Below are 25,206 nucleotides of genomic sequence, written 5' to 3'. Positions count from 1 at the left end.
CCTGCAAACGAGTAAGTGGTAGAACTGGAATTCAAACCCAGGTCTGTCTCCAAAAACCACTCCCCGGAGTCCAACAGTACTCTCTATGGGCAGGGCAGTCTCTCCCTCCTCAGACTGGAAGCTCCGAACTGTGCACTGCCTCTCCCATCAGACTGGACTGGGGGACTCTGCTGAGTGGACAGCCTCTCCCATCAGACTGGGGGCTCCCCAGGGTACACTGCCTCTCCCATCAGATGGCACTTGGGGTTCCCTGGGGTGGACAGCCTTTCCTATCAGACTGGGGGCTCCCCAGAGTAGACCGCCTCTCTCATCAGACTGAGGGCTTCCTGACGACCAGGCCGGGGCAGCTCTTGCCTTCCTTTGTGCCAGGCCTAGGTGGAGTAGGGAAGCCTGCCCTTCACAGACCATCCATCCCTCCCCAAACCCTCCCTGGACACACCACACACCTGGTAGGAGAGGAGCCCGTCCCACTGATGCTGCTGGGCGGCCGTGCTGTACATCCACTTGAGGACCGCGTCCTTGATGAAGACGGACAGTGCTCGGAGGATGAAGGATGCAAAGAGGTTCAGATGGATGTAGTTCCGGGTACAGTGCAGGTGTCTGTGGGAGAAAGCAGGGCCTTCCCTGGCACGATGACCCACAATTCTGCTCCAGGAGTCCTGGTTCTCCGGCATGTGTCCAGCCCTGGGACTATGCTCCTGTCCTTCTTCCTCCAAGATGCCCTTGTTTCCCATAATCCTGAAAATCCTTTGGATTTCATGTCCCGCCTGTCCATGAAGCCTTCGGCTGTGTGGTGACTGCCACCCCACCCCCATCTACATTCTATCCTTTTCTCTGCAGCATCTTCCCTTCTACAAAGTCACGTGTAACCCAAGTGATCTGTGTGAAGACCACTTTCCCCACTGGGGACTTGCCTGGCTTCCTGATGACAGCCCATGTCTAACATGCCTCCAGGCTGCCTTACAGCGACAGATTGGGGCTAAGCACGTGGCAGGAATTCAAAAAGTACTGGATACAACTTCAATATCCTTTCATGTAAAAACAAACGGAAAATATGAGGACATTTCTTTACCCAATAAGGGCTGTCCAGCCAAACAAGGAGCCAACATCATTCTTAACTGAGAAATTTTAAAAAGATTTCCTTTAAATCAGGAACAAAATAAGGATTATCTAGCTATAAGATCTACTTATATCATATCTACTCAACTTTGTACTACAGATCCTAGCCACTATAAGAAGGCAAGGGAAAAAATGCATAAGAATTGGAAATTAAGATACAAAATTGTCACTGTTTGTAGATGATCTTCACAGGAAATCCAAGAGAATCACCACACAAATTATTAGAACTAATCGGAGTTCATTCAATAAGGCTGCTTATATATATGTTTATGTACACCAGCAATAAACAATTAAAAAGTAAATCTAAAAATTCATTTGCACTATTTTTAATTAGTACCTGGAAATAAGTCTAACAGAAGATGGCACAATTTCTATTGAGAATACAGGTAAAGCTTGCTTAAAATAATTAAAGAACACTCAATGAAAGAGTCACCAGATTCATGGATAGAAACACTATCTTGAAAGTCTTCGCATTAACCAATAAATTCAATTCACTCTAATAAAAATTCCAACAGTGTTGGTTTTCTTTTGATGGAATTTTAAAAAAACTTATAAAGAAGAACAAAGTGATTCAGCTATGCACTTCAAGTATCTATTCTTTTTCAAATTCTTTTCCCAATTAGGTTGTTACAGAATATTGAACAGAGTTCTATGTGCTATACAGTAGGTCCTTGCTGGATATCCATTTTATTTATTTATTTTTATTTTTCTGGCCATGATGTGCAGTAGGTAGGATCTTAATTCCCCAACCAGGGATCAAACCGGGGCCCCCTGCATTAGAAGAATGGAGTCTTAACCACTGGACCACCAGGGAAGTCCCAGTTATCCATTTTAAATATAGCAGTGTGTACACGTCAATCCCAAACCCCCTAACTATCCCTCCCCAACTCCCACCCTTCCTCCCTGGTAACCATAAGTCCTCTAAGTCTGTGAGCCTGTTTCTCTTTTGTAAATAAGTTCTGTTAATCAATTATACTCCAATATAAAATGAAAAGTTAAAAAAAAAAACTTACAAAGAAGAGCCAAGGGGACTTCCCTGATAGTCCAGTGATTAAGACTGTGGTTCATGCAGGGGGCATGCATTCAATCCCTGGTTGGGGAAACTAAGATCCCACATGGTATGCAGTGTGGTAGAAATAAATCAATTTTTTAAAAAAAGAAGAGCCAAGGGCCAAGAATAGTACAGACACTCCTAAAAAATCACAATGTAGGGGCCCTTGCTATAAGAAAACCAAGATTTTCTGATGAATCTAAGTAGTTAAGGCACCGCGGTTATCAACAAAGGGACAGGTAAGTAGATCAATGGAAAACAATCCAGATGACAGAGATCCACCCAGGTGTAGATAAGGCTTATCACACAGCAGAAACCAGGGGTGGAAAGGGGGTTATCTATAAGTGGTCCTGATGCAATTAACTATATGCATATGTGGAAAAATGAAATTAAATCTCTTATTTTCACTAAAGACAAAAATAAATTCCAGGTTTACCAAAGAGCCATAAGGGATGTGTAAAACTTATGATGCTAGGATAAGGAAAGATTTCTTAAGACCATAAAGAAATTTGGCCTTTGGGGGAAAAAATTTGATAATTTTTTTTATCAATTGGAAAATGAATTTTTATTAATTGATAACACTTACTGATAAATTATGTTTATCAACAGAATCAGATACATTGATATATTTCATTCTGTTAAAATTAAGACTTTTATCAATAGAATCAGATACATTGATATATTCCATTCCATTAAAATTATTAAGGCACCATACAGTAAGTGAAAATATAAACCACAGGCTTAGAGGATATATCCTGGATTACTATCCAGAATATATAAGGAATGCCTAAAATAAAAAGAAAAAGCCAAACCAGACAATAAAAAAGTAAGCCAAGGATATGAACAAGCAATTCACAGAATGAAACATAAAAAGTCTGCTAGATCTCTCTAGGAATCAGTGATATGCAAATTAAAATCATAATGAGATACTTCACACACTTCAGATTAGCAACAATTAAGTCTGAAAATAGGAAATATTGGTAAGGATGTTAAGCCAAGGGAACTCTCATATATCACCAATAAGAGGGCAAACGGGCCTGACCACTTTGGAAAACAACTTCACAACACCTAATACATTTGCAACAGCACGTCGTACTCAGACCAGGCACTTCTACTCAGAGGCATGTGCCCCCCTGGAGCAATGCATCATGGGTAAGCATGTTCATCTTAGCGATGTTTATAATTGAGAAAAGAAGAAAAAAGAAACGCTTCAAATGTCCAGTAAAGGGACAACAAATAAACTGTAATAGATCATACAATGGAGTTCAAATGAATGAAACAGAAACACCTGTATCATTTGTGACTGAACCTCACAAAAATGCAACATCAGGCCAAAAATAACACTGCCGAAAAGTATGCCCAACATGCCATTAAAGATACGCAAGATCCATGCTATATGGTTTTATAGATACTTAGAAATGCAATAAAGGTATAGAGAGAGGCATCAGAATTATAAGCGGACCCAGAGGAGTTCCTTCTGGTGGGGAGGAAGGGTGATCCTGAGAAATCTAACCTTGCCACTGGGCTCTAGTTCCTGGGCTTCGGGGTTTGTGTGCACAGGGGATTATAGTCCCAGACACTGTATTTTCAGATCTCTAAACGCTTCCTAATAAAAGGGGAGAATATTCTTGAGTGCATGTGTTTATGCAGCACTGAGTGTGCCCAGCCCTGACTGTGCCAGAAGCCATGGGGACGCAGGAGGAATGTCACCTCTCCTGTTCCCGCTGGCTGGTGTCCTGAGTTCCCAGCCCTCGGGATCCCTCCTGCCCTTGAACCTGGCCCTCCTGGCCCACCGCCATCAGTGCGGAGGGCGTGGGAAGGGCCTGGTACTCTGAAAGGAATGGGTAGACCTGGGGAAGAAATTTTCCACAGGAGCTGACAAACTCCAAAGGGAGCAGAATTGCTAACCCCCTGAGGTCTCCTAAAATCCTACTGAACTCCCGATCATTTGAGACATAGGCTCACCGGGGAGGACCTCCTCTCCTCCCATCATCCACCGTGAAGGCGCGCAGCATGTGTGCATGCCTACTGTTTGCTTTTCCTTTTTTGCGGTATCACGTGCACACATGTACACAGTACAGATTAGCCTACGTACACAGTGCCGCGGGCTGTGTTTTCAGCCTCACAGTCTATGGTGTGGCCTCTCTGGACATCTCTTAGGAGAGGACCCTGCTATGCTGTCGCTTCAGTTTGGTGCCCCCTCCTCTATATGGGGACAGAGCGACGGGTCAGGCGGAAGCAGCCCCCTTACCTGAAGCCCAGGAGGATGGCCGAGGCGATGACCAGCGCGGAGAAGGAGAGCGCGTAGCCCACCGTGTAGATGACATAAAGAGACAGGAGCCGCCGCTCCGGGGAGCTCTGTGTGCACACGGGGGACACAGCGTATGGGGGGCGCCCACGAACCTCTTCTCCCACAGCCTGCTTCCCCAGGGGACACGGGAGACTCAGCCCCACTGGGATCCCGGAACGGAGGAAGGGAATCACCTATGGCTGACGGTCCCCGGATTTCTAGGACCTTGTTCTGAGGCCAAAGAGGTGAACACACACCACCTCTGTCCAGAAGGTGTGGTGAGCAAAGCCTCAGAGGCAGGGGGATGCGCAGATGGGGACAGACCTACCCGCCAAATGGCCCGGGTCCCGGCTCCCATGAAGGTGGCCCCCTGCTGACCCCTCCTTCGCCTCCTCAACTCACGCGGTCCCCTCGCTTGGAATCCTCACACTCGGACAGGTCCCTCCAGGGCAGGCTGGAATTGTCCGTGTGCAGCCAGAGGCCGTCTGCGGTGCAGAATCGGTAGACGTGACCCTGCAGCACTGCGGTGGAGACACGGGGTGAGCCTCGGCCCAAGGCCACCTGCCTCGCCCCCTCCCCACTCGGGGGTCGACCCTGTGACCCCTCTACACATACACACACACACACACACACACGCGCGCGCGCGCTCGGGTCGTCCTCTCCTGCCACGTGTCCGTTTCACCCAGGAACAGGAAAGGTCACAAAGGTAACCTGCCCAGGCCCCGCCTCAGCCTTTCCTCTTAGCCACCCTGGAATGCAGTTTGACGAAGGCACACTTTTGAGATAAGGCCACATCATTTCCAAGGCAGAGGAACCAGAGATCAAATTGCCAACATCTGTTTGATCATTGAAAACGCAAGAGTTCCAGGAAAACATCTACTTCTGCCTTATTGAATATGACAAAGCCTTTGACTGTGTGGATCACAATAGACTGTGGAAAATTCTGAAAGAGATGGGAATACCAGACCATCTGACCTGCCTCCTGAGAAATCTGTATGCAGGTCAAGAAGCAACAGTTAGAACTGGACATGGAACAACAGACTGGTTCCAAATTGGGAAAGGAGTACATCAAGGCTGTACATTGTCACCCTGCTTATTTAACTTATATGCAGAGTACATCATGAGAAATGCTGGACTGGATGAAGCACAAGATGGAATCAAGATTGCCGGGAGAAATATCAATAACCTCAACTATGCAGATGACACTACCTTTATGGCAGAAAGTGAAGAACTAAAGAGCCTCTTGATGAAACTGAAAGAGAAGAGTGAAAAAGTTGGCTAAAAATTCAACATTCAGAAAACTAAGATCATGGCATCTGGTCCCATCACTTCATGGCAAATAGATGGGGAAACAGTGCAAACAGTGACAGACTGTTTGGGGGGGGGGCTCCAAAATCACTGCAGATGGTGACTGCAGCCGTGAAATTAAAAGATGCTTGCTCCTTGGAAGAAAAGTTATGACCAACCTAGACAGCTTATTAAAAAGCAGAGACATTACTTTGCCAACAAAGGTCTGTCTAGTCAAGGCTATGGTTTTCCAGTAGTCATGTATAGATGTGAGAGTTGGAGTATAAAGAAGGCTGAGTGCCGAAGAATTGATGCTTTTGAATTGTGGTGTTGGAGAAGACTCTTGAGAGTCCCTTGGACTGCAAGGAGATCCAACCAGTCCATCCTAAAGGAAATCAGTCCTGAATATTCATTGGAAGGACTGATGCTGAAGCTAAAGCTCCAATACTTTGGCCACCTGATGTGAAGAACTGACTCACTAGAAAAGACCCTGATGCTGCGAAAGATTGAAGGCAGGAGGAGAAGGGGACAACAGAGGATGAGATGGTTGGATGGCATCACCGACTCCATGGACATGAGTTTGAGTAAACTCCAGGAGTTGGTGATGGACAGGGAGGCCTGGCGTGCTGCAGTCCATGGGGTCACAAAGAGTCGGACACAACTGAGTGACTGAACTGAACACACCATTTCCATGTCCCTGCCTCAAATCTCACTCAGACAAGGTTTGGTGCTGATGAGCTGTGGCCCTGGCAGGCCCAAAGCCACCCCTGAGATTTCTGATTCTTGGAACTCAGGGCCACCTCCTTGGGCAAAGTAGACCTCAGCTATTAAGTGGGCACAGAGCTCCCGAGAGAAAGAAAGAGACACAGCCCTGCCTCAGGGAGCCCCACTCTGAGGGGAGATACAGCTCTGTCCTCAAGGAGCCCCACTCTGAGGGGAGACACAGCCCTGCCTCAGGGAGCCCCAGTCTGAGGGGAGACATAGCCCTGCCTCAGGGAGCCCCAGTCTGAGGGGAGACAGCCCTGTCGTCAGGGAGCCCCAGTCTGAGGGGAGACACAGCCCTGCCCTCAGGGAGCCCCAGTCTGAGGGGAGACACAGCCCTGCCCTCAGGGAGCCCCAGTCTGAGGGGAGACACAGCCCTGCCCTCAGGGAACCCCAGTCTGAGGGGAGACACAGCCCTGCCTCAGGGAGCCCCAGTCTGAGAGGAGACACAGCCCTGCCCTCAGGAAGTTCTAATCTGATGGAGGAAACCCAGTCCTATTGTCAAAGATCACCTGATTTAAAAGGAATACATAGCCAATGGCAGAGATACAGTCCTTAGAGATCCTCTGTTCAAAGAGGGGGAAAACTGGCTTCTCCCTTCAAGTAACTCCAAGTAGCCGGAGACGGAGGCTGTCCTCGGAGACCTCCCAGTTTGAGTGGGGAGGCATCCAGCCCCTGTCCTCCAGGAGCTCCCCATCTGAGGGAAGAAGGAAGCACAGTGCCTGACTTCAGAGAATCAAGACTCTCACAGAAAGAAGAAGGTGCTTAGAAAGGATTAACATTAATGTGAAGAAGAGTGGTCACACACAGGCCCAGCAGAATTGGGGGCAGGCTGTCCCTGTGCCCCTCACACCCCACCTGGGCACCCAGCACCTGCCCTGCCGGCCTCACTGTCCACCATCCAGGGAGTGTGGTGGCTGGTGGCCCCAAGTCTGCAGTGAGGCCACAGTGATAGGGGTTTACTTGTGTCTGAGAGGAAATAGAAGTCTGACCCCAGGGCTGAGAAACCAGGGACAAAAGCGGGGAGAGATTTACCGCCGGCGGGGGTGTGTGTGGGGGTGTCAAGGAGGGGACTGGGGGCCAGGACGAGTTTTTAAAGACTTAAAAAATGCTAGGGACTTCCCTGGTGGTCCAGTGGTTAAGAATCCACCTACCAATGCAGGGGACACGGGTTCGACCCCTGGTCCAGGAAGATCCCACGTGCTGGGGAGCAGCTAAGCCTGTGCACCACAACTACTGAGCCACGTGCCACAACTAAGACTCAGTGCAGCCAACAATAAATAAATAAATATATTTTTTTAATTCTAAGGGAAAAAAGATTTTAAAGACCAGATTCCTCAGGTGTGGGAAGAAGGCTCAGTGTGAGGGAGGGAGGAAGGCCCTGGCTGGCAGCGGCTGCTCAGAAGTTTCCAGGTGGAGAGGCAGCAGCAAGGACAGGTCTGCGGAGGGGGCTCATTAACATGCATATCTGACCGCGGTGGTGCCAGCCCAGGTCCACCCACCAGGGCCCAGGAGGGATGCGCCATCGAGGCTGGGGCTGCATTTCCTAGTTCACAAACCATCACCCCACCCACTGCTGTCGTATGCCCGACATCTTCATTTTGAGGGCTGGGGCAACCCTCTGCCTACACGGTCAGGCACCTTCAGAGCCTGTCAGTGGGACCCTGGTCACCTGAGCCAGTCCCCAGCTTGCAGCTCACTCTCTCCTTTCTCCCACTGCTCTTCAGAGACCCTGAGCAGGGTCCCAATTCAGGAGACAGAAGTTATCTGGTAATACCGTGGGGCTAAGTCAGCTTTTGGCATCACAGCTTCTAGAAGAACCTGCATTTTAAGAGACTTCCCCGGGGAAGAGAAACAAAAGCCTGAAAAATCTAATGGTGGGACTTCCTTCAGCAGGAGAAGCCCCAGACACAAGGATGAACAAAATCAAAAAAGGACAAAGGCAGAGAAGGGGAGGCACCGGGTCTGATTTTAAGCAACTGGACGAGCCCCCGGATGTCTGTTTGATCTGCTGCGTGAGTGCCTAGAATTCTTCCCCAGGGGTTGAGTCATCTGATATGACAGCAACATATTACAGAGGTAATGACCACAGAGAGCAGTGATGGAGATCTGGGCTGATTCCACGGGGTGTGAGACTGGTGTCAGAGCCTTCTCTGGAAGCTCGTTTAGATGGGAGGAAGTGGGGAGAGGTGAGGAGGCAGAGGGGCCAGGGAAGGAGAGGATCCAGCAATGGAGCGCAAACCATGGAAGTGCCACTGACCCAGGATGTAGCCCGCAGCAGTGTGACCCTAATAACACTCAACTCGCCACAGGGGCACAGGGTCTGGCAGCCAGGAGGCACACAAATGGATGCTTTCCTTCCTCTCTCAAGCCCTCTCTGCAGGCTGCACTCTCACATAATCGTGTTTTGAGCACCTGCTGTATGCCTGACACCTGTGAACATCACAACCACCTTACAAGGTTAGGTGCCGAGAACCCCATTTTACAGATGGAGAAACTGAGCCCCTAAGAGGCCAAGTGACTTGCCCAAGATCATCCAGCCAGGGAGTGGCAGAATCAGGATCACAGCCCCAAGCTCTCTGCCTCTAGAGGCCAAAAGGCCAAAAGTCAGCACCCGAACTCACTGCTAACAGTCCACCGTGGCCATGTGCCATTTCTCTGCCCTTCCTCTGGGCCTGTATTCACCAACGTTCAGCACCTTCCCAGCAGGTCCTCTTGGCAGTGTGGGTCCCCTGCACCCTTTCATTCCTGGGATCTCTTCTCAGGGCGAGCTGGGAGGATGGGGAGGTGGTGGGGAGGTGGTATGTGCACAGATGTGTGTGTTACTGGCACAGTGTCAAGGGATTGCTGCATCCTTGCAAAGCTCAGTGAGCCTATGCAAATGCGTCTGTCAATTACCCTTCATTAGCAGCAAATATTAAAAGCCAGGACTGTTCCTGGCCCGGCTGTGGTCCCCAGGCACCCATCTTGGCTGGAGATGGGGTGGGTCAGGGCCCAGCCCAGCTTATCAGGCCAGCCTTATCTGGCCCGGAAGCTACTGGTATATCATAACCAGAAGCTTGGCTCTGGTTTTGTCAACACCAGGAGGCAGCCAGCCACGAGCCAGGAGGCCTAGGGAATATTTCATTAAGTCAGACCCTGGTGCTGGAAATAAAACCCCCAATTAAACACTTCCCCTCCCGGAAACTGCAGCGGTGTCTGTAATCAAGCTAACAGCCGCCCTTCCACGTGGACGCGGGTGCTCGGGGCTGTGGAGAGGCGCTCCTGTACCCTGGCAACAGCAGTGGCCAGCACGGACTCCTGGGCCCCCATCTCCCAGGCCAGGATGCCGAGATTCAAAAAGGGCAGTCACAGGACCTCCCCAGAGTGCAGGAATGAGGGTCAAAGACAGGGCTGGAACTAAAGGCGCCAGCTTGGACTCCAGGTGAGGGGCTGTGCCTCACATCAAGGACTAGAGGAAGACCTCAAGCTCAAATCCTGGTTCCGCCCTCAACCAGCTATGAGACCTGGGACAGACCTCCCTGGGTCTCAGTTTCCTCATCTGTAAAATGGAAACCATGATAACTTCCCAGGCCTGTGGTGTGAAGACTAGAAGTGAAAGCATGTGAAGTGCCTGGTACACACACAGTGTGTGTGTGTGTGTGTGTGTGTGTGTGCGCGCGCTCAATCAGTGTGTGTGTGTGTGTGTGTGTGCTCAATCATGTCCAACTCTTTGCAACCCCGTGGACTGTAGCCCACCAGGCTCCTCTGTCCATGGAACTTTCCAGGCAAGAATACAAGAGTGGGTTGCCATTTCCTTCTCCAGGGGATCTTCCTGACCCAGGGTGGAACACATGTCTCTTGTGTCTCCTCCATTGGCAGCCGGATTCTTTACCACTAGCGCCACCTGGGTGCCTGGCTGGCCTTCAGAACACAGTCACAGTGAAAGCCCTGCTCCTGCCCAACCCCGTCCACCCCAACCCCGGCCCCAGTTCCTCAAAGAGCACCCTTCACTGGGGCTGGGCTGGAACTTAGGACCCTGCCGCAGCTGAAATCCCTCCAGGACCAGCAGGGGGCCTCGGCTTCCCTCTGCAACCCTGGCCTGCTGTGAAAGCTCCTCCAGGGAGGCACCTGTCAGAGTTACCAAGAATTGTGAGTTATAGGCTATTTTTTAAAGCATTTTATGACTCTCCTATAATTAGAACCAAGCTCACAAACAGGTAGGGATCAGGAGAGGGTGCAGCTAATGAGACTGGAATGATTTGTAACGAGCAGCTTGGCTGTTGGCCGGAAAGCGAGGTTGCTAGAGGGCCCTCAGGTAACAGCAGGCTCTTGGACACCACTCCAGTCTCTTGGTTTCCAGAGAGAAAATCTTGCGGACACAAGGCATCTCCTCTGAAGCCCTTCCTTCCCTGACTCACCTGCCCCTGCCCTCTCCATGCAATCCCTGGTTCTGAATTAGAGGGGTTAGCATTCAAGGACTCGGCTGGCGTCCCTGGGGTGCTGTACAGTTCTGAGGTCCGGCCCTGTCTCCGAGCTGGTGCCTGGACATCCTCCTCCCTGGAGGGCCCTCCTCCCCCCTCCTCCATCTCCATCCACCTGTTCTTTAAGGCCTGGCTCCAACGGCACCTCCCTCTGGAAGCCTTCCTAATGCCACACCCCAGGCAGAAGAGGTGGCTCTGACCTCCCTCGGCACCACTTCCCAGGCTCCCGAGCAACCTCATCAAACCCCGTGGGAAAGTCGCCCCTTCTCCCCAAAGTCCGCACACTCACACACCTCTAAGGTCTCACTGACATCCCCAGTTCTTAACAGACTTGCCCTGGGTAATTGTTTTGAATTCAATTATTTCTCGAGTCACTCATTCCTCTGCCCTGCCCTGCGCCCCAGAAGGCTGATCCCTGTGGACAGTATCACTTGAGCTCCTGTCCTCTGCTGGGTTTAGCTAACGGGAGGCACTGGCGGGAGGTAGGAGGAGAGTTGGAAAGAGAGGCTGGGGTATTTCTCCCTTGCTCCCTTTTTGCCTTGATTATGAGATTCTGGCAGTGGCTTTTGCCCCTCTGTGACCACGGCCCTGTCCTGCTGGTGGCCTCTCCATCACCATGACCTCCAGCTGTCATGAGGGCACCACAGCCCTGTTCCTGCCCCACTGGGACCTAGGGATACTAAAGTTTCCCACTCTTATAGTCCTTGGTGCTTTATGTACCTTGTTGTTTAATTGCTAAGTTGTGCCTGACTCTGTGACGCCATGAACTGTAGCCTGCCAGGCTCCTCTGTCCATGGGATTTCCTAGGCAAGAATACTGGAGTGGACTGCCATGCCCTCTGCCAGGGGATCTTTCCGGTCCAGGGATCGAACCTGTGTCTCCTGCATTACAGGCAGATTCTTTACCGCTGAGCCACGAGGTTAACCCAGACCAACCTCTGAAGTGGTCCCTCCATCAGATTCTTTTGAGATTCCCAGCTGAGTGCATTTTCTCCCAGGACATTGACTAAGACCTGCTCCTCTTTCTTCTTCACACTCCTAATTCTCACTATGACGTTTTCACCTGGGGCACTCCCTTGATTAGCCAAAAAAAGTTTCAGAACTGCCCCCTTCCCCCTCCCCCATGCCCTGGGAGGGGGTGAGAGAAGCTTGCCAGCTTCTGCCAAGGGGACAGCCAGGACAGGCCAGAGAGAGCAACTATGCTGCAGGAGCCCAGGGTGGGTATCTCTGTGGGTCCCTGACTCAGAGAGAGGGGAGAGGGAGGCAGAGTCTGTGATCCCAGGTGTCAAAAAAGGACTGAGTTAGCCTGGTCAAAACAGGGAGTGAGTTGGGGAGCGGGGGGTGGAGGCTGGCAGGGGGCCTGCACAGTGGCTGTTATCTTCATGGAGAAAGCAATAAAACCGTGTTCGCTCATAAATGGGCACCACCAGGACCTATTTCCTGCTCAAATAAAATTAAAGGTGATGGATGGAGCCGCGAGCAGCAGGCAGAGCTGGGGGTGGCTTAGTGCTGAGTGATGGGCCCTGTCCTGCGCCTGGCTCCCCGGGGTCTAGAGGGCCAGCCAGCCAGCCAGTCCCAAACCTTTGGGGAGCCTGGAACCTGTGTGTATTGAGGGAAGCGGGGAAGACAAGTCAGGTGGGGAGAGAAAGTTAACAGAAACCATTTTTCAGGAATTTGAAATCCTCCCAACACCCCCATCACCTGGCTATATGCCCCCTCCCTCATGATATCCAGAGGCACAGAGAAGTCTAGAAGTTCAGTCAAGCTCACACAGCCACCTGGAACAGTGTGAGGCAGAAGCATAAGATTTCATCTCCAGGGAGAAGGCAAGCAGTTCACTGCCCTCCCTTGGGGTAGTCCAGCCAGCAGAGGCCCAGGTCGCTCCCCTGTCTCCATGCCCAGACCAACACGCAGAGGAACACACACGTGCCTGCACACTGGAGGAAGCCTGGTGCAGAAATGACACACGCTTCATCTGAACCAGACTCCTGGGCTGATTCATGGGTCTGCTATTCACTCACTGTGAGAGTTTGGAAAAGTCATTTAGCATCTCTGGGCCTCAGTTTTCTCCTCTGTAAGAGGGGTGGGTCATCCGAGTACTAGATGAGGTATTCTTGGAGTACTCAGAGCCCTGAAAGGTTGTTGTGAGGATTAAATGAGTGTAGGTACATAAAGTGCTTACAGTTGGCTGTGGAAGAGCTGCCTGAAGGGCACTGGGCTGCTCTGTCTCACCCAGGTGCCTGCCTCTTCCCAGCCCAGGCTCTCAGCATGCACCCTGGGGTGGGGTGGGCATACCAGGAGGGGACAACAGGAGAGAGAGTCCTCAGGACTCCAGCCTGGGCTTTGTCTGACCTCCACCCCATGTTCTGAGCTGAAGCTGACACCAGGCCCTGCCAAGTACCCTGATGTTCCACTAAGCAGCTGCCTCCTCCAGGAAGCCCACTGGCTTCCCACAGCATGACCTCCCTCTCACACCTGCTTCTGGGCCAGTTTCTGCTTGGTCTCAGGCCCCTTCGATGCTGTCATTAAGAGCACAGGATGCCTTCAAATCCTGGCCCTGCCATCAACCACATCATCTGGAGTGAGCAGCATAAACTTTCTGGGGACTCAGTTCCCCTATCTGTATTACAAGCATACTGTGGGGTAATTGTAAAGATTACACGAATACTTGCCTTTTAGGGCAGAATGGGGCACAAAGCAGGCACTGAATCAGTATCATTATACTAAGACAATCTTTTCTCCCTTCCTGAGACTGTGAGCTCTCTGAGGCAAGGGTTCTTGTCTCCTGGGACACATGGCGGGGTGGGGGCCGCACGATTTCCACCCCCATTCAGAGCTCCCTCTGCAGTCTCTGTAGGTCTCTGCACTGCAAAGCCCCTCTCACCTACCCAATCACACCCTTCCCACCATAAGGTGTCCCCTACAGACAGGAGTGAGCTGGGGAGGGCTGGAGGACAATCCCACTAAGGCCTGATCACCACTGCCTGGGTTCCTCTGAGCAGTGAACCCCTTGAAAAGTCAGGAGGTGGCTCCAGGGCACTAACAGGTAAGTGTTAGTCGCTCAGTCATGTCCGACTCTTTGCAACCCCATGGACTGTAGTCCGCCAGGCTCCTCTGTCCATGGGATTTTCCAGGTGAGAATACAGGATTGGATTGCCATCCCCTCTTCCAGGGGATCTTCCCAACTCAGAGATTGAAACTGTGTCTCCTGCATTGCAGGCAGATTCTTCACCATCTGAGCCACCAGGGAAGTGGGGCACCTACAAACACATGCTTACACACACACACACACATACACACAGAGCAATGACACCTCAAACCACCCCCACCCCAAATCCCCAGGAACTGTTCCTACCTGATTGCTTTCCTGATTCCTAGATGCAAGGGGGTGCTCACATTTCTTTCTTAAGTCAGACCCCATGCTTTCCCCATAGACACACTACCTGTCAGTACAAGCCTCAGGCTCAGGTTATACTTGATACCACCCCCTACCGCTCCCCACCCCCAAGGAAAGGTAGGCAGACCACCATGAGGAGGCCTAAAGACCTCCAGAAGTGGGGAGGCTGTGCCTCAGTGGAAAGGAAGCAGCAAGCGCCCTATGCCAACTCCACCCCCACCCCAGCCTCCTGGACACCGGGGAGGGGAGGTCCATGTGGGGAAGGCGACTCACCACTGCTGGCCCAGGGTAGGTACCAGGGGCAGCTGACGTTCACGAAGGAGCCTGGGGACCCATCCGGCCAGCAGGCATAGTCATCGAAGGTCCGGTTGCAGAAGAGGTCTGGTGCAGGGGGAAGGCGTCTGAGTCCGAGCCTGGCTGGGATGCTTTCCGCTTTCCCCTGCTCTCCACTGGGGAGGCTACCCGGCAGAAAGCTCCCTGCCTAGCACATTCCCACTCAACAGGCACCACCTAGCAGCAGTGGGACTTGGAGCAAAGTACTTAAAGTCTCTGTTTTCTCATCTGTAAAATGGGGTTGATTTCCCAGCCCACAGGGCTGTGCAGGGACAAACAGCATAGGCAGCATAGATATCAGAGCATAGTAAGTGCTTAATAAACAATCTTCATGGCCTTTTCTGAAATTCCACACCTCCTGTGACCGGGACAGTACCTCGGTACCTCTCCAGCCCGAGATCACTTCCTCAGGTGACTGGGTCAGGACCACAGGAAAGGAACAGAGGCCTGTCTGGCTTCAATCCTCTATTCTTTAAAACAGCCCACATGATCCCCCTAAACATTCATTATTCTAAGTACGTGAGTTGAGCCTCCAGCCCAGGCATAAGCCGGGAAGCGCTGAGGACACAAAACAGAATGGCCTGGTGTCAGCTCCTGGGGAGCCCTGATGAGGGGGGTACAGCAGCTACAAGGCTACACCCCAAGGCATAGGGCAGATGTGGGTCCAGGCAAGGGATGCCCAGCCAGCTTTTGGAGGGGGCCTCCGAAGGCTCTGGGGAGCTGGCTGGGTGGGGGCCCCACCTGAACTCACCTGTGGCTGGGGGCGGGGACTCGGTCAGGAAGCGCTGGCACTGGCGTCGGTACTCTCGCCATTTCTGCACGGTTTCTGAGAGGGACACGGTGGCACCCTGGGGAGAAGAAAGAAAAAGGGGCCCTTCAGGTCCAATTCAAGTCTCTTTAACCCTCTGCCCCCATACACTTGGTTTCCAGGGGACCTTAGAGCCCCAAACCCCACAGGCTTTGGCCATCTTTGAAAGGGGGTGACAACACAGTGAGGGGCTCCCAGAGCATACCTTGAGGTGCAGTAAGTATCCAACCCATGGCTACTGAAAGGATGCTGTAGGGGTGAGTGGAGGAGGGGGAGGGGAGAGCGTGTGTGTCTCATTCATGGTTTCATCTGCCCCCACCCAGCAGAGATTTCCTGAGGGCCCTGGGGTTCGTGACTGCCACGGGCTCCTTTCCAGTGCCCAGTCAACCTGCCTGTGAGGTTCCCACACTTTCATCCACTATTCTAGAAGGGGACACGCAGGCTTAGAGTGGGAGAGGGGCTCAGTCAAGGTCACACAGCACCCCAAGGAGCAGAGCTAAGGCTGGGACCTGGAGTCTCCCAGATCAGTGACTGTTGGCACAGTGGAGGATGTGGGCTGTGGTGGGATTCAATCTGCAGACCTTGGTACTATTTCCCACTACCACAGGGGTTCCCAACCTCCGGGACTGAAAGCCTGGTGATCCGAGGTGGACCTGATGTAATAATAGAAATAAAGTGCACAGTAATTGTAACACGCCTGAATCATCCTGAAACCATCCCCCTCACCCCCAGTCCATGGAAAAATTGTTTCCCACAAAACCAGTCCCTTGTGCCAAAAAGGTTGGGGACCACTGCTCTAGCATCCCTCCTACAAAATGCAATCCTGTTATCTGGAGGCCAACATAACCCTGCACCGTCTTCTTCTAGCACAACAACACGGGTCAAACATCAGCCCAGCTCTATCAACTAGAGAAGGAGAAGTCTTGAGGACATGGGGTGAAGGGGTCAGAAAAGTTCCAGAACACAGAGATCAGGCCTGTATTGGGAGGGGCCCCCCCTATCTGTGAGCAGGGGAATAAGAAGCTCTACTTTCAGATAAGGCAGCACAACTGGCTTTTAGCACAGACCCAAGCAGATGCACCCAAGAGAGAATTATCCATTCCCAGAGACTGTAGTGTACTTCCTTTACATATGTCTTGGGACTATGTTTCTTTTTTATTTGTATTTTTTCCTGAACAGGCTTCAGACTCTAAATATTCCTCACTTAGAGGCTGCAGATACACAAATGACCAGGGAGCCCCTTGGATAAAATTTAGGACCTATACATAATTTAAAACAAAATTTCGCTTTTTGAAATCACAAAAATAAGCATTTGTGCTGAAATTAAAACAGCCTCTTTTGGGGAGCTTGCATCCTTGATTGCTGGTGCCCTAAGCACACTGGATCTGGTGTCTGGGTAATCTTGCCCAGATTCAAGCTGAGTTGTGGTTTGTAACAGGGATCCCCAGTTTCTGAGATCTAATGCCTGATGATCTGAGGTGGAGTTAATGTAATAATAATAAAAATAAAGTGCACAATAAATATAACGCGCTGGTGTGTGCTAAGTCACTTCAGTCGTGTCCGACTCTTTGCCACCCTATGGACAAGTTCGTCTGTCCATGAGATTCTCCAGGCAAGAATCCTGGAGTGGGTTGCCATGCCCTCCTCCAGGGGAATCTTTCTGACCTAGGGATTGAACCCCAGTCTCTTATACCTCCTGCATTGGCAGGCAGGTTCTTTACCACTAGTGCCACCTGGGAAGCTTGAATCATCCCCAAACCATCCCCCCACCATGGTAAAACTGTCTTCCACAAAACCAGTTCCTGGTACCAAAGAGGGTGGGGACCGCTGGTTTGTAAGATGCTTCCCATAAAGACACAGGTTGTCTTGGGCTCATCCCTGGCCACATAGGAAGGGGGGAAACAAGCTTGCTTGAGCCCCAGCCACACTCTTAGAGTAAGTGTGCTGAGGCCACAGTGGAGATACCTAAGAGACAGTCCTCTTCTGAGGGCAAAGGTCAACTGTATTTGTTAAATAAACAAACAAACAAACGCATGAACAAGGAATCAAACCCAACAGCAAAGGCAGTATCATGATTTTAGCTACAACTCAGGGGTCCAAACAGTTTTCACTAAAGCCAGTCCTGGTGGACCAAATCCCCAGAGTTGCTTTCCTTCTCCTCCTGCCCCTTAAAATGGCAGCTGCTGGTGGTTGGGGCAGGGAGACTGGGAAGAAATCCCACTCCATCTCTCTTTCCAGGAGGAAAGCAGGCGGGAAGTAAGGTCACTGCTGGGAACTGGGGCAGAAGGTGTGTCAGGGGCAGGAAGCGAGGACAAGGAAGCTCATGGAAGCCAGAAGTCTCAGGGTGGAGGTGGGGAGTGGGGTTAAAGGGTAAGGACAACACCAGGAAGGCCAGGCTGGCCACCAACCTCCAGGGAACTTGGAGGCAGAGGCAGCCCTGTTACTTGCTCTGAGCAGAGCTTTGGACGAGAAACTATCTTCAGACTGGGGCTCCCTGAGGAGGGCTGTTTCTCCCCTCAGATTGGGGTTCCCTGAGGGCAGGGCTGTGTCTCCCCTCAGACTGGGGTTTCTTGAGGATGGGGCTGTGTCTCCCCTCAGACCGGGGCTCCCTGAGGCAGGGCTGTGTCTCCTCTCAGACTGGGGCTCCCTGAGGAGGGGCTGTTTCTCCCCCAGACTGGGGTTCCCTGAGGAGGGGCTGTTTCTCCCCCAGACTGGGGTTCCCTGAGGGCAGGGCTGTTTCTCCCCTCAGACTGGGGCTCCCTGAGGGCAGGGCTGTGTCTCCCCTCAGACTGGGGCTCCCTGAGGGCAGGGCTGTGTCTCCCCTCAGAGTGGGGCTCCCTGAGGCAGGGCTGTGTCTCCCCTCAGACTGGGGCTCCCTGAGGCAGGGCTGTGTCTCTTCTCAGACTGGGGCTCCCTGAGGAGGGGCTGTTTCTCCCCCAGACTGGGGTTCCCTGAGGAGGGGCTGTTTCTCCCCCAGACTGGGGTTCCCTGAGGGCAGGGCTGTTTCTCCCCTCAGACTGGGGCTCCCTGAGGGCAGGGCTGTGTCTCCCCTCAGACTGGGGCTCCCTGAGGGCAGGGCTGTGTCTCCCCTCAGACTGGGGCTCCCTGAGGCAGGGCTGTGTCTCCTCTCAGACTGGGGCTCCCTGAGGCAGGGCTGTGTTTCCCCTCAGGCTGGGGCTCCCTGAGGCAGGGCTGTGTCTCCCCTCAGGCTGGGGCTCCTTGAGAACAGGGGCTGGGTCGCCCCCTCAGATAGAGGGCTTCCTGACAACAGGGTTCCGCTGCCATCTTCCTGCACCAGTTGAAGTTCTCCAAATACTGCTCACTTCCGCCCCACCTTTCCCCCAGTCAAACACACAAACTACCAGACCTCTGGCCTCTCCCCACCTGGTGTTTATGGAAGTAATACTGTGCCAGGCTCTGGGTGGCGGGACTGACGGAGGGACACAGGGAACACAAAGATGAGGGCAGAGCCCCTGCCTGAGAGAATCCCCAGGCTACTCGGGGGTGGGTTGGGGACAAATGCTCTTCAGGACACAGCAGAGAAGGCAGTGGTGACAGTGCTCAGGTTGTGGCAGAACTTGGTGCAAACCCGAGAGTTCTGGGGAAGAGGCAGGGGGGCCTCTGGGGGTTGTGAGCAGGGGTTAAGCAGGGGATCTGTGGGGAGAGACTGGGCCCAGCAAGGGCAGAGGGTGGGCATTTCAGCAGGGGGCCCCAGCCGGAACGAAGGGGCAGAGGTGGGGACACTACAGCTCCAGTGAGCAACTCGAGGACAGCTGTGGACTGCTGTTCAGGAGAATCTTCTCGGGACCCAGGACAGCTGGGAGGCTCTGGCCTGGAACAAGGCTGAGGTTACTCGGTGCAGCCAGGCCCAGGGGCCCAAGGGAGCATAGTTACACAGAGATGCATGAATAGCCCTGGCTTTGGGCGCAAAGCCAGGCCTGACCCTGGCTCTCTCATATATTGATTTTCTGACCTTGTCCAAGAGTTTTAACTTCCAGCCTGAGCTCACACCTGCACAGACTGGGAACAACCATAGCCCCTCCCTCCCCATGAGCATTGAGTGAGTTGATGCTAAAGGGCCCCAGTACGTGGAAAACTCAGTCAACAACAGCTCTCCTGGATTTCTGCTGTTGATGGGAGAGCAAAGCATGGTCCGGGCAGCCAGGCTTCCCGGGGAGTCAAGGTCCTACCCCTCCTTCATTTCTAGGATCAACAAACTCCTGGCAGGAGGAAACAAACATATTTTCATGCCAAAGACGGATCATTCAGCTTAATTCGTGGCATCTTCCAGCTGCAACCGTAGCCAATAGCAAAGCCTCCGTGCCTTCCAGCAAGCAGGAAACTATGAAGAGGGACCAGGCCCTGCCCACCGGCCCCCCTTCCCCCCGCCGGCCCCATTTCATCCCCCTTTGATCTGAGGTCCTGCTCCAGGCCTGGAGAGGAGGGGCTGCGTGGGCTGGGTGGTGGAGAGGAGGCAATGATGAGGCCCTGCCCCTCAGAGGCTGCAGACCTGGCTGGAGATCCGGGCACTTGACGGGTCTGGGTGAGGGCAGGCTGACAGTTTTTAGAATCAGGACTCATCAGGTGTTATGGGCACTCTCTGCATGGGGGTGAAGGCAAATGAGGGCAATGCCTGGGGTGGAGATCACAGTAAGGAGGGGGCATCTCTCAGATTCAAGAGTTTGGAGTTTGAGGAGGAAGCAGGAGGTGAGAAAGAAGAGGCCAGAAGGGAGAGTGATGGGCAGGAGAGAGCACTGGACAGAGAGTCACAGGTCCTGGGTATAAATCCCAGTTGTCTGTTAATGTGGGACTGATGGGACAAATTTTAACCTCTGGGGCCTCAATTTCCTCATCTGTAAAATGGGCACATCGCTCTTCTCTAAGAATTCCAGGACAGTTTCAGCAAGATAAAGTAGTGAAAAGCTTTAGGCGTTATCCAGCCCTGTATGAATGGGCAGTGTTCTAAGGAGGAAGAGCAGGGAGAGAAGGACACGGAGCGGGTGGTTGCTCTCAAGGTGAGGGGCTTTCCAACACCCTGGGGCGGGGGGCACACCTCCAAACACTGGCTGCTAACCTGAAGAATTCCTCTTACAGCTTCATGTCTCAGTGTGAATAAGGGCATCAAAGTCTTTCCTTCTCCGGGAACCTTTTTGATCGAAGGGAAGGAGGAAAGAGAGACCACAGAGGTGGGAAAAATGGGAGAGGAAAAAGAGGGCTCCAGTGACAACTCTGTGGTCTACTAACTGGTGCGGCCCTGAGCCTTCCCCAAGGCAGGACCCCCAGCCTCATCTTCTCTGCCCAACTTTCAGAGCTCAGCCATCACCGATGGCCTCTGAGACTGGTCCCTGCACTCTTGGCCCCATCTCTTTTTCCTTAAAGACTCCAGATGCATGAGCAGAAGGGCAAGGAAAAGAAGACCATAGACACATTCTCACATGCACACACCCCGCCCAGGGACACACTGTCACACACGTTATCACACATGCCGTGGAGCACATGCTTACACTCAGAGTCTCTCTCCCATGCATGAACACACAGACTGTCAGGTACACACACAGAGAACTCTTGATTGACATACACTCAAGTCACACTGTCACACACATAGATACAGAGAAAGATTCACACGTTCTGTCACAAGCACACTATTTCTCACCCACACACGGACACACACTGACCGGCACCCATTCACACTCTAAGAGGTCTCTCATATACACACACACACACATCCCTTCCCATAGATGCAGTATCACACACACAGTCAGATACACAATGACACGCTGAGATGTTTCAGACACAGGGACTCACAGGCAGGAAGTCACAGAAGGTGAGTGCAGAGGAGAAGCAGGGGTTCATACAACCCCTTTCCCCCGTCCCTCTCTCTTTATGTCTCTCTCTGTCCCCTTCTCTGTTTCTGTGTATCTATCTCATCTCTCTCTCATACACAGGGAGGAACCTACTCAGGGGCAACCTGCCGCTAAGGAAGAGCCTACTTCTCCTCAGAGCCAGGCATCCGAGGGCAGGATGTGGTTTCTTGGTATCTCCTGCTCTGACCCCCACCGGAGTCCATGTCTGGGAGGGAGTCCAGCTCAAGAATGAAGTTGCACGCTGACTGTGGCGTCCCCTGGACTCCCTCCACCCTTCACTAGAGGGGCCCCCACCCCCAGCCCTCTTCCACCACCCTGGAGTAGGCTTCCAGATGTCCGAGGACAAGCGGGTCAGAACCCCTGAGTGACTAAAGCTGCCTTTGTGGGATGCCAGTGTCTCAGTCTGCTCCAGAACTCGCATGTGGCGAGGCTCGTGATCCTTCTTTACAGATGAGGAAACTGAGGTTCCGTTCGCGATGGTCAGGAATATTTGAACCCAGTTTTGGCTGGCTCTAATTTTCGGTGTCAAAGGGTTGCCCTCAGTAGACCAGTTCCCTCACAGGGGTCTTGGGGAGGGAAGGAATAGGGGAGGGGGTGGTCCTTCCCAGCAACAATGGAGTGGCCTAGGTCCCCTTCTTCAGAGGTCAATTCGGTCCCTCCAGCCTGGCCAGTCTGACTGTGGGTAGCTCACTCGGTTTTCCCTTTGGTCCCGCCTCGATGGGCAGGTATTAGGCACCAGCCCAGCCCTGCACCCCTTTCTCCTCTCTGTTGCTGGTCTCCTGGATTCACTTTATACAGGGAACCCTCCTTTTCTGAGATTTATCCCCCCAGCAGGGACATGGAGGGAGCAACCTAGTCTTGTTGATCTCACGAAAAGAAAACAGGAGGCAAAATTCACCAGTGTTTACAGAGTCTTACACGCAGGATGAGTTGTGTCGCAATTACTGCAGTCTGACCTCCAAGCTTGTCACTCAGACCTCCGTGGGCCAGGAAGGCTCAAAGCAGGGGCACCCCCTGAAACTCCCCCTCTCTGCTCGGAGCCGCTCACACTGCCCTTCTCTGTGTCCCCAGGACTAGAGATATGGCCCCAGGATATTGGGCTTTTACCCTTAGCCAAGGGCTGAGGAATGAGGGGATCAGGAGAGAGGGGGTTCAAGAAGCCCCACTCCTCTGGGCAAAGGAACTTTGGGGAGAAGACAGGCAGCCTCCACAACCTCTCCTTTTTGCTTAATCTGCAAACTTGGCCTGGAGTAGGATGGGACCAGGCACCAGAGCCTCCCACCCGGACCCTGTCCCAGCCCAAGGAGGAGGAGGGGGAGGAAGGGGAGGAGATAAAGGTGAGCCAGAGCAGTCTGCAGTCCTGGCTCGGGAAAGATCCCAGGCACACCAGGGAAGCCATTGTGCGGCAAGGGCAAGAGTTGGGCTGGCCAACAGGGAGAGGGAGGGAATGAGTCTGGGAAAAACATGGGGGCTGAAGAAGGGCTGGCGCCTTAGCTGGGAGACGCACCTGTTCACATCTTGATTCTCAACCAGGGATGGAGTCGGCTCTCACCCAAGACCCCTCCTCCTGCCTCCCACCTGGGACAAATTTCAAGGCCTGTACAGCCCCCTCCCCAAAGCTTCAGGTCTAGGGGTAAGAGTGGGAGGTCACGGGAAAACACAGCCCCCTGGCACAGGACAGGCCACCCAAGCCTGCACCTCCTCTCTGTTCAAGCGTCTCACAGCGTCTCTGGACAGCTCCCCTCTCCTAAGGCAGGCTGACACAGCCCCCAGCCCAGAAGCCTGGAGGCAGGAAAGGCAGAGAGGGGCTGTAGGGGTCCCCAGGGGTCAGCTCTCCAAGGGCGTAGGGAGGCCAAGGTGTCTCTGAGCTCTGGTGCTTGTTGGCCATCAAGGGGAGCAAACTGGGGGTGTCAGATGAGTGTGTGTGGGGGGGTGCTGCCTGCTTCCAGAGGAACAGGGAGCCTTTTGCGTGTTTGCCTTGGGGCTGGGGAGCCGATGTGGCTCTCAGGTTCCCTCTGGGAGGTCAGGAGGAAGGACAGCAAGCTGCCACCGCAGGGTCCCTGGGGCTATGAGTCAAAGGCTGTGCCGGGGGTGCTCGTGGAGGAGAGTGGAGCTGGGAGTCCACACCCTGGCCTCTCTGCCTTCCCGGAGGGTCTCCGATAGCGAGCGGTGGCGGGTTGGGGTACAGACACGGCGGGAAGGGGTCTGGGGCAGAGTGGGAGAGGGCAGCTCGGGCTGCAGCCGAGCCACTGGTACCGGTTTGGGGGAGACGGAGTTGGGAAAGTGGTCCGGGGAGATGCGGGGCGCAGAAGTCAGCTCAGGGCGGCAGCGGGACAGCCGGTGGCCCGGCCGAGGGGCCCTGGCGGCCAGGAAGACGGGCGCCTGGCCGGGGCTGGGGGAACCGTCCGCCGTCCGAGTCCCCATCTCGGCCACCCAGCCCAGGGCACTCCACTCTCCTAGGCCCCTCTCTCCCGAGGCTTGGGTTCCCGCCGCCCGCGGAGTTTCGCTCAAGTCCGGGACGCCTGGCCCGCCGCAGCCCGCACCGCCGCCAACCCCGCCCCGGGGCCCGCGGGTCTCACCTGGGGGCGGGGGCCGGCCCTGCCCACCGCCCCGAGCAGCAGCAGAGCCAGGCGGAGCGGCCCCGGGGCGCCGGCCATGGCGGGGCGCTCAGCACTGGGCCATCGCTGCCACCTGAGGCGCGGCGCGCGCCACGGAGCCCCGGCCGCGCGGGCGGGCGCGGGGGAGGAGCCGGAGCGGGGCCGCCCCGCCCGCAGGAGGGGCCGGGCGGGTCCTGGCTTTCCAATCCGGCCGGCCGAGGCCCCCCGCGTCCCCGCCAGCCCTTCTCCTGCCGGGAGGTCCCGGGCACTGCGCTCTGGGCCGGCGCGCTCGGGTTCGGGGCGCGCAGGAGCCGGGCCGTCCTCATCCCGCACCCGGACCACCTTCCGGATCTCTCTGCTAAGGAAAGCCAAATCGTCCCCAAGCTGTCCAGGGTATCCCAAAGGGAACTGAGGCAGGAGACGCGCACGGGACTTGGCCAAGATCACACCTTCCGTTCAGATCCCTTCCGGAAAGTGTAACCCCAAGAGCTGCGAGTGGCCTGGAAGACAGATCCACCCAGAGGGGTTACCCCGTCCCCAAGTCCTCTCCTCCTTCTTGAGTTCTGTCCCGAAGGCGGCCCTGGGATGAGGGGACAATGACGAATGGATCTATGGAGCCCTGCCGGTGGGGAGGGTCTAGAGGTTCACCACCCGCCTCCCGCAGCATAGCCCTGCTCTGAGTCCCTGGGCACTTATAACCCCTGTGTCCACGTGATAACGAGTGCCCAAGGCTGTCCTCTGCCCTTCTGCGTCTTTGTCTCCCTGCTTGGTGCGGACTCTCTATTTTACCTGCCTTTATATCCCCACACCCCAGCACAGTGCAGACCTGGGAGTAGGGGCTGGTGGGGCCCAGATTCACCCTCAATCAGGCTGTGGGAGACAGTGCCAAGAAAGCACTGACTTTAACGTTCCCTAAAGACAGTGAGGAGGCCCAGAAGAAAGAGGGAATTGTACTCACCTCCCTACAGTCAATCCTAAAGGAAATCAACCCCGAATATTCACTGGAAGGACTGATGCTGATGCTGAAACTCCAATACTTTGGCCACCTGATTCGAAGAACTGACTCATTGGAAAAGACCCCAAGGCTGGGAAAGATTGAGGGCGGGAGAAGAAAGGGATGACAGAGGACGAGATGGTTGGATGGCATCACTGACTCAATGGACATGAGTTTGAGCAAGCTCTGGGAGTTGGTGAAGGACAGGGAAGCCTGGCATGCTGCAGTCCATGGGATTGCAA

The 25,206-nt window shown here is 53.6% G+C and overlaps 1 protein-coding gene across 2 annotated transcripts in view; it reads right to left on the bottom strand.

Annotated features, from left to right (window-relative positions):
* Positions 1-24,097, bottom strand: part of GLP1R (glucagon like peptide 1 receptor) — a 37,045-nt gene extending 12,948 nt beyond the window's left edge. Inside the window, exons 1-6 of one of the 2 annotated variants that reach the window (XM_081523224.1) lie at positions 23,953-24,097; positions 15,453-15,549; positions 14,642-14,749; positions 4,863-4,981; positions 4,422-4,528; positions 447-600 (exon numbers count right to left, since the gene is read on the bottom strand). In XM_081523224.1, coding sequence (XP_081379350.1) covers positions 447-600; positions 4,422-4,528; positions 4,863-4,981; positions 14,642-14,749; positions 15,453-15,549; positions 23,953-24,030 — 663 coding nt within the window. In that variant the 5' untranslated portion in view covers positions 24,031-24,097. The remainder of the gene's footprint in view (positions 1-446; positions 601-4,421; positions 4,529-4,862; positions 4,982-14,641; positions 14,750-15,452; positions 15,550-23,952) is intronic. The other variant, XM_081523225.1, reaches the window with a different exon arrangement.
* Between the last annotated feature and the right edge of the window lie 1,109 nt (positions 24,098-25,206).

This window comes from Giraffa tippelskirchi, chromosome 8 (assembly GCF_054371585.1).
Source record: "Giraffa tippelskirchi isolate mGirTip1 chromosome 8, T2T-mGirTip1v1.2.pri, whole genome shotgun sequence".
NCBI lineage: Eukaryota > Metazoa > Chordata > Mammalia > Artiodactyla > Giraffidae > Giraffa > Giraffa tippelskirchi.
The sequence above is the reverse complement of the archived record's forward strand: the minus strand, read 5'-3'. Positions and strand labels throughout refer to the sequence as shown.